We start from the raw sequence: 12561 nt of genomic DNA, 5'->3' as shown, positions 1-12561 counted from the left end.
TGAACGGCAACATTTGTGATTTTCCCAAAAATTATTTCTTTATACTTGAATAACTGGTCTTTCGCCGTTTAAAGTAATCCCCAAGAGATTCGTCACACGTGCCAACATTCTTTTTTTGTGATCTTGTAATTTTCGGCGATCCGTCTCATGCCCAAAAGCATTGGTGAAAATCGAATGGCCGGGACAATAGATATGATCAGGTGCTCTGCAATTTTGGTAATGGTGATTGGACGAATGGCTAACACTCATAACACCATTGTTTAAATACCAATATCAATAGCCTCAAGGTGGCTTCGTTGCTTCAGTCCAAGCCACAGTCCACATATTTGTGTTACACCCGAGCACTTAATTCCGTTTTTCACACAAAATATTATGCATTCTCTTTGATCCGGGAGAAATGTATGACTCGTTAATCCAATCAGAAATAGAACGGGCTAAATTTGCAGGTGAACGTGGGAAACATGACATGGCAGCATAAAAAATTGAACATCGGAACATACAAAGCCCGCGGAAATTCGAAAGTTACGACACATTTTGAACAGCTCTCGCATAGCTTTGTTCAAGCCATTGGAACTCTGATCGAGGTTCCGAACAGCAATCAAACAATTGTTGGTAACATTACAATTTGAGAGTGAGATTGTGAGATTTTACTATAAAAAACTTGGATTTCTTAGGCTTTGCGAAACAAATGAATAACTTAACCATACATGTAAAACTGGAGGTTAATCGGAAACGTGTTAAACTTTCTGTCGACCTTCCGTGAGATTCTTGGCCTAAAAAGAGGTTCTTCTTGGAAAGAGGCTTTTGAGTCATTTTTAATCGGAAAAATCGATTATATCTTTAAATGTTGAATCGTACCGTTTTAATCTGCGCCCAATTTTACATTTTAAACAGCATTCCAATTTTCCAACATTTTAAACATTTGCTTAGAGGCAAACCGCAGAACATAATCAAAAACTCTTTTTTAATTTACGGATTGTTAAACCAGTAATACAATATAAAAAGCTAGATGACGAGCTACAGATATTTTCTGAAGGATCTTCTCTCACTCGACCAGTACACTGACCGCCAACAAATTTATATCCAAAACTCCCGGAAGGTTGGGCTTTGGGCTCAATTGCTTCGTATGAATCCTACGATTGACAAATACAATTATCATTTCTACTGTCTGCATGCAATCCTTTATATCCCCAGCTAAATCGGCAGATGGAGAAAGTTTATATCTTTATTCGCATTATTTATGCTTTGATATATCCGTTCTTATCCAAACCATGATACTTCCGCCACAAACAACACACACGAGAAGAGCATGGTGCAGATAAAGCAAAGCATAAAACATTAAACTTACGCTTCTCGGCGCACCCGTTTCGCTGGCCACTCAGGAAAAGTGCGGTGCGACCACTTCAGTTCCGATTTTACATTTGCTCGTACCTCAGAGAGAGAGTGCGAGAAAGCGAGAGAGAGAGGCACCATAAATATTTATTGCTACTTATGTTTTTCAATGCAAACCAATGCATTCTCGCTCGCCCCGTTGTTGGTGAGGTAAGGATCTGTGCCATTCCATCTGTGGCTGTCACGGGGACCGAGCAATAGTTCATGGCTGGACTGCATCTATTTCAGGCTTCGGGCCGGACTTTCCAATGCATTTACAAAGCATCGCTGGGCTGGGCGAACAAAAAAAGGCCATCATTTATGCAACTGGACAGTTTATGCGAAGAGACACAAATCGGATTCGGATTGGGCAGAGCGCGTCGGATCGGGATCGGTCGCATGGCGTCCTCTGGTTTTTTCTTGGCCGACGCGTCTCTGGTTGGAGCACCGAAGGAATGGAAATGGCTTATCCTCTGCCAAGACGCACTCCGACTGCTCTGGGCCCCATCCTGTGCCAGTCACTTTCTTCTGCTCATTTGCGTTATCGTTACGACAGAGTCACGGGGCAAAAGCTAGGCGGACGGAGATAAATATTGCATGGACTTGATGTTTGCCAGCTAATTGAGGGCTCACCAGAGGGCGCACCGGGCGAGCGGACATCATAGCGGCACTATCGCAGAACTATCCTGCCCCCCCACCCGGACTGGCGGCCAGCCAACCGGGCCGAGCTGGCCCGAGCCAGAGGCCTTCATCAGCAAATGCCATCATTCGTATTTGCCGTCCTAGACAGCGCTCTGCCTGCTGGCGACTGCTGGAAGACTGCAGTTTTATTATGCACCAGATGCAGCAGCAGCCCCAGACCCACACTCCGGGGCACTCATTGTGGGAATGGACGTGCGACTGACACTGCAACGCTTCCAACCATTCAGCCGGGCAGAGACCTTACGGACGTGTGCATTTGTGCCGTGCCTTTTGAAGATCCTTAATTTTAAGTGCTTTTTTAATGCTCCCGAAGCCAGACTTTCGTTTCCTTGGAACACTACTGCGAACCGGGAAATGTTTTGGTGATTAGTTTGCGTTCCGATTCGAGCGTAGAGGAGCGTGAGCTTAGGTTTCCGGTTCTCGCCAAACGGATATTCAGTACATTCGAAAGCTTGCTTTTACGAAAATTAATGTCCATGCATTATTCGAACCCCTATTGTTATCAAATTGTTACTCCATTGATGTTGTTGCCCTTCCTTCGGGGGATTCTCATTCATGCGTTGGATTGTTACATTTTGAAGACTCCCCGTTTTTCATGCATAACACGTTACAGATGGGTTTTCCCGTACATTGACAGCAGTCAGCTTTGCGATTGGTATCTCCTGCACGTACTGTTGCCGCAATGTTTGGGCTCACATGCAAAGCTTCTCCACTTCCGACACTCCTTCCTCCTGCTGGAGATTGTGTAAAACAAACACACGATCCCCCGAGCCTCGATCTCCCGACCGGTAATTTATTTCAATTCTGCAAAGCGAAATATTTTCACTAGCCGTTTGTTAGTTCTTCAAGTAGCCTCAATATAATGCTGCCTCGGTGACAACACCGGCCAAATAGGGAATGGTTTTCCGTATGTGCCAGCAATCGCAATCCGGCGAATAAAAATCGATTGTACTCGTTTCGATTTCGCTGCAGACGATTGGATGGCAGATTGATGGGGAATCTCAATCCCCCCCTGTCGCAATCGAGCCGCTCAACGAGAGCGCAAATTGTGCCCCCCAAAAATTCGATCCCAAAGACTCGTTTATCCACCACATAATCCAAATGAGAGTTCGGGTTCGATTTGCAAACCGAAAGACGCAGCTACGACCCAGCTACGGCGAAGATTGGCCCAGCGACTGAGACGATACTCGAAAGGCATGCTCAGTACGACCCACATACGACCCAACCTCGCCTCGCCCAAACGGGCGAGGGTTATTTATTTTCCGTTCAGCACCTCGTTCATCTATCTTCGGCAGAGTGACACCGGGAACTCGGCACCCTCGGAATCACCGGCCGAACCAGGACCGACCGAAATCGATCCGGGCCGTATCAAATGCATCCGATCGATTGGGAAGATAAAACAAAACGATAAATGCCCAATGCCGGGGATTCGCTCAAGATGAAAGCCGCTCACTAGCCGGGGCGAAATGGGAACATAAAATCGTAATCTGCTCAATCGTAGGCCCTCAAAGCGACGATGATTCCCGGCCGGCTTACATTACCTTTTCAACACCTTTCTCGGTATCTGGTACGGTGCTTAGAATAGCCCGTTGACCGGCCCGTTGAAAAGTGAATCCCTTGGGTTTTGGTCCGATAAGATGGACTTCTGTTCCAAATCTAGGATCCTTCATCCTGGGCCATTTCTGGGCCATCTGCTGGAACGCAAACCTCAGCCCAAACCGGGCCTCGCTGAGGCGCAATCTGAGGCCGGATGCCGAAAAAAATAATTCTTTCCTAATAAAAACTAAGAATTAAGCATTTGCTGTCCGATACCGGGCGCCTCCATTCGAGGCACTTTTCACCGAGCACCTGGCGCCTCCATCGGGCTACAAAATGTTTGCGTTGTGTTTGCGCTAGAACTCCGCTGAACTACGCACGGCCTGAGCAACACGAAACTGTGGCACAAACTGTGGTGGCGGAAACAACAAGTTTCGCGTGCCGACTGAAAAGTAGAACGCAGATGGTACGCCGCAGTGCCGTGTGTATCGATGTTGAACAATCGGCCGGAGTGGATCGATCCTTGGCCGCTGACTTGGCGGCCTGCTGCTGTCGTGCGGGCGCGCCAGCAGATGATGAGCAGCCAGTCGGGTATGTGTGCGGTCGAATGCAGGGCATGCGATGTTGCAACACTGCTGCAAGCCGGCGCTGCGCCCCGCTATGCTTGACTGCGGCCAAATTAAAACAGATTCGAATCGATTGGCCGAGACAGCGGCGCGTGAGTGTGTGCCACTTTCGCAAATAGCCCAACGCTCGTCGTCTCAATCAGCGCGCGAGAGGTCACCGACAGCAGGCTGCTAGTTCCGGCGGCACCCGGTGCAGCGGATCCGCCAGGCACGGCGACGGCGAAGCGATGGCAATTTAATAATCAAATAATGTATACCTCATCCGAGTGAACCCGGCGTTTCGTTTATGAATTGTTCTGCTGTTCAGCGTTCAGCGTCCCCTGGTCCGGGTGGTCTTCTGCTCTTTCCGTTGCCGGGTGTGACCGGAAATCGAGAGCACCCGTGGCTCAATTATGGGACGGTGTGTTTGGTTGGGAATAATATAATAACGCACTCGATTGCCTATTGGCCAGAAAACAATCGAACAGGTTACATGTTGGCCTTAAGAGAATTGTGCCGATTGATAAGATTTTCATTTTTATTTATTATGTTCATTTTGAATCAACATAAACATTTTACTACCTGTTCTGGTGGCAACAAAACAGTACCTAGCGCCCATTTTAATTCTTTTTTAAACCCGGCGTTTGTTTTCAAGTAGCCAACCGTCTAATGAGTTTTGTTTCGAACTTTTATTTTAAACCCACGTCACCGACACCAGCGGTTGTGGTTCCGAACATGAATGGACGATTTCGATCACGTTTGAGCCCGTTCCAGTGTCTAGGACTGGGTTCTAGAATCGACGGACTTTTGGTCGACTGGATGGGCGAGTTTGATTACAAAACTTTTGGTACGATTTTGCCCTGCCACTGCTTAACGTTTGCCAGTTTCCGGTCGGGTCGCAGACAATGAGAAACCATATTTCAAACCTACCCAAAAACTTTGCAGACAGCCAATACATTCCCAATACATACGCCCTGCAGACAGCCAATACATACGCCCTGTGAAGTGGTCCGTATCGATTTGTGATCAATGAACCGCTGCAAATGATTCGCATTGGTCAGGCGTCAGACTTTTGCAAATAGCCGCAGGAGTTCAAAAAGTTTGAAAACCAGTGAACCAGAAAAAAAGAGAAAAAACTAAAAACTCCTATAAATTATTTGTCAAATATTAGTGTGCTAAATAATTTAGGTAATAGATAATCACCTCTAACAGTCTTCTTTTTGAACGTGAAAATGACTACCAACTAGCGACTCCATTTCACATCAACAAGTATCGTTCCGCAGGAAAATCGCTGGGGATTCGGATCGCGGCCAAGGCTGAAGTGTAAGGCAAATGAAAAATCAAGTGCCTACATCAACGCCTTTGTCAACGCGCTAACAGCGTTGTCAAATGCCGGAAATATGCCACTAACCCAACCCAAGAGCCCCAACCAAGCTGGAAATCGGCAAGTAAATGGATTGGCGTGGATTTGTTTTGCCGCTGCTGGGCATCCTTATTTCAGTGTTCTTCAGTGTCCTTCGGCCTGTCTTGACGCAGTTGTTAACACTTTCTCACTCTTTTTTTCACCGTCTCTTCATCGTCATTATCTCCATGTTGCCATGTTGGGTTTTACCACTGTTTGCTTCCCAAGTCTTAGCCAGCACAGCAAAAAGCAGGGTGGCAGAATTTCCGGCAGTGCAAATAGGCCGTTGGAATCGATTCCCGTGTAAGCCGACAGGATAGTTAGCAAAATATGACACCAGACGGGGTAATTTCCGGGATGACTTTTACATGTCGCTTCGCTTCGTCGTTGGGGGTTTTAGCATTGTTGCACGTGACCACCACCCTATGTAAGGGATGTTGAATTTCCATTTCCGGCAGTATTTTTGCAAATTCTAGTGATTTGCTGTAGCTTCTTTTCTTTTAATCGATTTAAGTATTTGGAGATCGTCTTCTTTAGGAACATTTGATTGAGTTGACAATTAAATTGTCACCTCTTCGTCGATTCCAAAGGCGATTAGGATAGCATAATCAATGTATAGAACCATCACTAATTTCAGCGAGATGACCGCAAATGTACCGTAGTGGAATGGCTCTATAACGTAGCTCAGGCTTTCAGAGGGATTGAAGGCAATATGTGTCAAGTGTCAAGAAATTATTTCATTCACATCTAGTGTTAACACGGTTGAACCTGCCTAAAGAACCTTAATAATCCCAGTACTCACATACGGGTCTGCGAAATAAACATTGTCCAAAACTGACGTTATCAGTGGTTCCGAATTTTCCTTTTCTGAATTTTAAACAATTATAAATATTGAGAAGCTATTCGTTTATATATAGTTTTTTAGTTCTATTTTCACATAGAAAGATTAACTCTAAGCATCTTTAGAACAGCATCCGCACCCGGTTCGTTCCACTTTCGGTGCTTGCTTGAAGACAATATTTGCTCTACACCCTTTTTCTTTGAAATTGATTTTAAGAAAAGACTCCAATTTTTCTTCAACTTCTTCGCCCTGTTTTCAAACATGTCGGGGAACCGTCCGGATAAACTGATAAGCCTTTCTTCCCATATTAATCGATCTACTGTGTGGGATCGTTTCAAGCGGTTATGGCTGTGAAAAAAAGCATCTCTGCACCCCACGAACGTGCGATCCGCGAACCAACACCCGTCAGTGTGGCAGCATAAACAGCATCGCGCGAAGATCGTATCTGCGCACCGCCCGAAGGATTACGGCATAAAATAGGGAGCGTAAACAAAACACGGTTCGTGACCATTCACGGAAATCGTGGTGAATTTATTGCAAATCGAATTTTGCGTCGCTACCACTTCGCGTTGGCGTAACTCGCCATTTCCGCCTGACGCGCAACGACGACGACGGCTCCGACGAGAGAAGGATTTGGTGTGTGCGTGCGATGGGTCGCAAATTTTCTTCTCTGGCTTTTGGGTCGTTCCGAGCGGATTCGGCGTGGAAGTAAATACTTTCGGATGCCCGAAACGCTCGCCAGATTCGATCGGCAAACTCGAGTCATGTAAACATGACAGACCCCACCCGGGGGTTTCCGAATGTCGCGTTAATTGAGATCAACAAACGGGTCCAGGGACGGAATGTTTGCTTCTCACTCGCTTGTTGTTTGCATTTTTCCCGCTACTCCCATTGGCCGACCGTCCCATTGGCTGTTCCGAGCGTCTCCGATGCCCAATAACTTGTTGAATGGGGATGGCACTTCGAAGCATAACCCAAACACTTCATTTCTGGCCGAGAGTATTCCCAATTCAGAGGAGCATTTTCATAACAAGATTGTGATATTTTGTGGGAAAAATCAACCAAAAATATAAAACGCCAGTTACGACTGTAACATTTGAAGTACTTGTTTGGCGACTCCAACCGGTGAATCATCTCATACCTTCGGAGCGATCCGAGTGCCGAGTTTAGCTCAGCCGTTTGTTGGCCTGTGTTGGTTAATTAATGCCGTCCGCATCGCGGACTCGGCTGGCCCCCGATAGTGAAAAAGGAAAAGTCAGCGAGCGCGCGCCGTGGCACGGTAATTCCATTTCATACTCTAATTGGCACGAGTTCATTTCACGTTTCTTGACAATTTAATTCGATTTCGCCCAGTAATTAACGCAAACGGACACGCTGGACTCTTCCGGGTTTGTCACGTCGGATGCCGAGTTCCGGACGTTCCTCACGGAAGAGTTTCTCATTTTTTTTTGGGTGGCAAACAAACCGGCAAATCGGACCATCATTGAGCCGGATGAAACCTTCGCATTGTCCGGAAAAACGGAGTATCGTCACTGTTAAAGAAGTACACGATTATGTAAAGTGTTGGCCAATCGCTTACATTCGAATTAAGCAAACATGCTTTTGCCAAGCAAACAAAAGCTACCTCGGCCTCAAGTGGCCAAGGTGTCATCGTATTTTAATCTTTTGATAAATTAATTTTCTTCACATCAAATCACTATTCACACACCCTTGCTGGCTGTCAGCTCTGGGTCCGGGACAAAACGTGAGCAGTTGCCACCAGCAACGGCCTGGTGGCCACTGTCGGGGGACGAGAGACTCCGAACCGGAACCGGACGAGCTGATTGGCCTCATTTCGTTCGCCGGCGACCAGGGTACCGGGGAAGATATGGCGACGACCGCCGACGTAACTAACCGACTTCTTCTGCTTCTCGCACTCTTTCCCAGAAAACCGGTGCATAGAGCTACACTCACCGGATGGCATCCACTCGTGCATCCTGCGAGCGATGGATCCCCAGGAGGCGGCCACATGGTTCAACGCGCTACACTCCGCCATCGGCAAGAGCACTCAGAAGGCGCTGCTGGATGCGAACCGGGCCCTGGTTTCGATCATCGGCGAACTGAAGCACATCGGCTGGCTGAGCCGGCGGAGCGGCGGCGAGCAGGTAAGTGGAAGCCGCTTGAAAGTGGGCCTGGGGACGGGAAACACAGTGGGCCCACTTTTGCTCCTCGCGCTGGTGTTCACCGGTGCCGGAGGCTTGGCGCGTTGCAAAAAGAAAACCGCAACCAACTGCCAATAATCGATGCGCCTGGTGATTATGCAATCCACGTGCACGGAGCCGATCCCGGAGCTGTTTTGCTCCGATGCCGACGCCGAAGCGCATTGTTTGCTCGCTGCCACCGCCGAAAGAAGGCCAATAAGGGCTCGTCCTAACCATCCACCACACGCAGGCACACATGCAAAGTTGAGCCGTAATTAAGTGAAACGCCAAGAAACGGCCGCGAGTACGCAGGCACCGGAGACAGTTGGAAATTTAATTATGGCAACCCGAGCTTAATTGGCCATCTGCCCAAACCAAAGGGGGCCAAGTTTGGTGGTCGGCAATGCACACGTGTGCAATTCACCAGTGTTTGGTGCCCGTGTTGAATGTTGGCGATAAAAAATGACTCATCTGTCGAACTAATCTTAACTTTTGGATCATGAAACTTGATCAGTTAAAGAACGCCACTGGAGACAAGCAAAGATCCAAAGAAAAGCCTATTCTTAATGGATCACCAATCAATTAATCACCAGCGTATTCGCTAATGAAAATTTAGCATCATGATCGAATAATCTACATTTTATGAAGGTTTACTTTTTTGTGAAATTAGCTTTCAATTAGCTTGATTAGCTTTTAATCTCATTAAATTTGAAACTACAACTTAAAGTTGAGCTCAATTGGTATAATGGCGATAGATGGATGAATTTTCACCTTCTCTTAAAGGGAAACGCCTTATCGAAAAAAAGGCAATACTTAACCAGAATGGAGAGATTAAAATCACAGTCCATCGATTGACCCATCCGGCACCATCATCAACTATGCTGCAACCTCACGTTGGATGCATTCCATCTGCGTCACGAAGCATTCGCTGCGAAAGCTTGCGAGCCTTGGGAAAACCAACAGAAACGCCAAAGTAAAACTGCTAACCACAATCGCCCAACAATCAACCGTAAAAGACGGTGCCGTAAAAAAGGAGAAGGAAAGCACACACACCCGAACCGAGGGACAGAAAGAAAACTCATCAACTTTTATCTTCGGATTTTATTTGACCATTGCCGGACGAAGTTTTCATTGGGCGCATTTTCTCCTTTTTTACTTCGCAGAACGGACGCTCCAGCTCCGAGAGCTCCGACGAGCTGGACAAATGGCAATCGATTTTCGTTGCAGTAACCGATCGAGAACTACGGTAAGTAAACCATCACCGATCCCCGCCGCAGGCCCGGGCCGACCCGCGGGCTGCGCGTTTGCAGTTTTACTGTACCGTTTTGATATGTTTTCGTTCGCCACTTTTTCCTACCTTTCGCTACCGCGATTGGTAAATTGAAACCCGGACCGGAGACTCCGGGATTCCTTCTGGAGCAGGGAGTCTGCTCGAAAGAAAGTTTCCCGTTTTGTTTTCCACAAAACTCCCGACGGAACAGTGCATCGTAACAACGCATACACAGGCACAGGGTGCCATTGGCTTAGCGATAACTAAAGTTGTGGAAAGATTTGTGTTAAAGAAGAAGGAGAAAAAAACTCCGAAGCCAAAGGATCGAACCAAAGTAAATGGCAACGGCGGATGTCGCACGATGCGGTGATCGACGTGTTGGAGGAAAACTGTTAGTGAATTATTTTCGGTCAGAACTCGCCTTTTTCTTATCCTTCTGCTGGTTCCAAGGCTCCACCTCCCAAGAGCAATCCCAAGATTTATTCGGGCATTCAGATGGAATTCGCCCTCGGAGCTCCGGTTTGCTTGCAACCGAGACCGGCTGTCCATCCGTATCTTCATCATTGCATTAGGGCAGCTAAAGGAGATTATTATTTTCCCCACGGACCCACGGCGTCGTCACGTTCGTTCGCTTCGCCTCCCGGTGGGAGGTAGCGCGTTACATCGTGGGTATCCAAACAGCACCAGCACTTAAACAGCGATACCGTGTTCGCTTTTGGTGTGGAGAAAAGTGAAAGAGACACTTGCGATTGCTACACTTTACTAGCTTTGGCAACGCAACTACTCTTTTGAAATGTTGTCGCATGTGTTTTATTGTTTCACCTTATCTTGAACACACAAGCGGCTTATTTTAAATGTCGGATTGAAGATTTCTATTCCGGTTACAGTTAAGTTTTTAGTGCTTGTTTTTATGTACATTTTCCTCTTTTTTAATATGTTTTAACAGCTTTACTATTATTTATTTTATTTATTTACTTTATTCACTTATTTCGTTTATTTACTATCTTTAGTAATTTTACTCGATCCACAATTGAGTTTACTGACACATCACGTGATTATAAGATTTTCTTACATATGCCGAAACATATGCAGTGGCCGAAAAAGATCGAGAATTCGCTTACAACACGAAATTTTTTTCTTTATTCTTCCAAATCTATATCATTATCTTTAAAATAATTGGAAACAATCCGTTTTGGAAGTTTTTCGTTCAAAAAAAATTGTTTCCTCGCATAGCCTTCAACAAATTCTTCGATTCGACTCCTTGAATCATGAATTGTCTCTCCTCTGGTTCCCGTTATTTTTGAATCGCGGTAGTATGTGTTGCTTTATACATATTACCTTCACTTATTGCGTATCACTTTTCCCTCTAGTTATCCTTTACGAGTATGTCTTTTAGGTGTTTTTTTTTTACTTTGTCAACTTTTCCAACAAATTTTCTCTGATGACCCCTTTAATTGTCTACCCATACCCATTCCCATCAGCTGACTTTAGCCAAACGACTTTTGTCCACTGTTCCTGCGGTGGTTGAGGGGCACGGATTGACGAAAAGTTGACCCCTCCGGGCACCGCAGAGATATGCATGGTTTGATGTCCACAACCGAGTGGCAAGATTCGCCCATTCGTTCCGTTTTTCTTCATTCCGTTAAGCCCCGTAAGATGTTCGTCGGGAGCCAACGATGAACTTTGTCTGTCTCGAACGCGAAATGGAAGCGAAACTTTGCTGCCACTGTTAAAACCAAAACTGGGACGAGACTTGGGATGGATAGATTCGCCTCAGTCTCAGCCTCAGTCTCTCCATCCGTGCTGGAGTCCGTGGCGTGCCTGCGCACCAAACCACAAACTTTTCGGGCACCAGAACAACACACATGTCCCTGCGATCCGTGTACACAAAAACACGACTAAAACCGGTGTTCCGGTTCGCGCCAACCGGCGCTGGCCACCGGGCACCGAAGTCGGTCGGAAAGTCATGCCCCGCAAACTCGACGCCCAAGACTCACGGAACTGGGCCATTTGCTGCCTAAACCGTTGGCTTCCGGCCGACCGATCCTGGCCTTTGACCTGCCCCGACTCTCAAGGCACTGAAACACGGGATCCCGGAAAGTTCGGAACGTGATTATTCGCCAACCGGCGCCGAGTTCGACCCGAGCGCGAACCCGACGCCATACATCGCCCCTGAAAGACATATTTGGCGTCCTGTTTGGTCTCGCACGTCGCAAAGTTTTATCAAATGCTTATCGCACGCGCTTATCCTTGCTCAGCCAATCCCTTACCCTTACCGTGGTCCTTCGACCGAAAAGCCGGAACGGAACGGAAACGACGGCAAGCGATAAATTACGCATAAAATTTCGCGGTTAATAAATGTCGGTCGGTGGCCCCGCCAGGCAGCGACATGCCGGCAAACGAGGACTGTTGCCGTCGGGGCGTTTAACTTCCGGCGCGCCGGTGACTTCACAGACACACATACACAGGAAGGAAGGTTGTAACATTTGTAATTTTACCAACAGCGCCATTGGCCGGGATGTTGTGCCCATCTTGTAAGGCGTCTGTAACGCGCTTCCTTCCGTTGCTGGAACGGGTACGCCTGGCACCAAACCGGTGATGCCTGAAGCGAGTTCCAAACTTGGGAAACTAATGAGATTAAGTGTATACAACCT

General features: G+C 47.0%; 1 protein-coding gene across 1 annotated transcript in view; it reads left to right on the top strand.

Annotated features, from left to right (window-relative positions):
- Positions 1–12561, top strand: part of LOC131211171 (beta-1-syntrophin) — a 65031-nt gene that overhangs the window by 42136 nt on the left and 10334 nt on the right. The window contains exons 5-6 of the mRNA XM_058204548.1: positions 8384–8601; positions 9801–9883. Coding sequence (XP_058060531.1) covers positions 8384–8601; positions 9801–9883 — 301 coding nt within the window. The remainder of the gene's footprint in view (positions 1–8383; positions 8602–9800; positions 9884–12561) is intronic.

Source organism: Anopheles bellator, chromosome 1 (assembly GCF_943735745.2).
Source record: "Anopheles bellator chromosome 1, idAnoBellAS_SP24_06.2, whole genome shotgun sequence".
In the NCBI taxonomy this organism is placed as follows: domain Eukaryota; kingdom Metazoa; phylum Arthropoda; class Insecta; order Diptera; family Culicidae; genus Anopheles; species Anopheles bellator.
The sequence above is the reverse complement of the archived record's forward strand: the minus strand, read 5'-3'. Positions and strand labels throughout refer to the sequence as shown.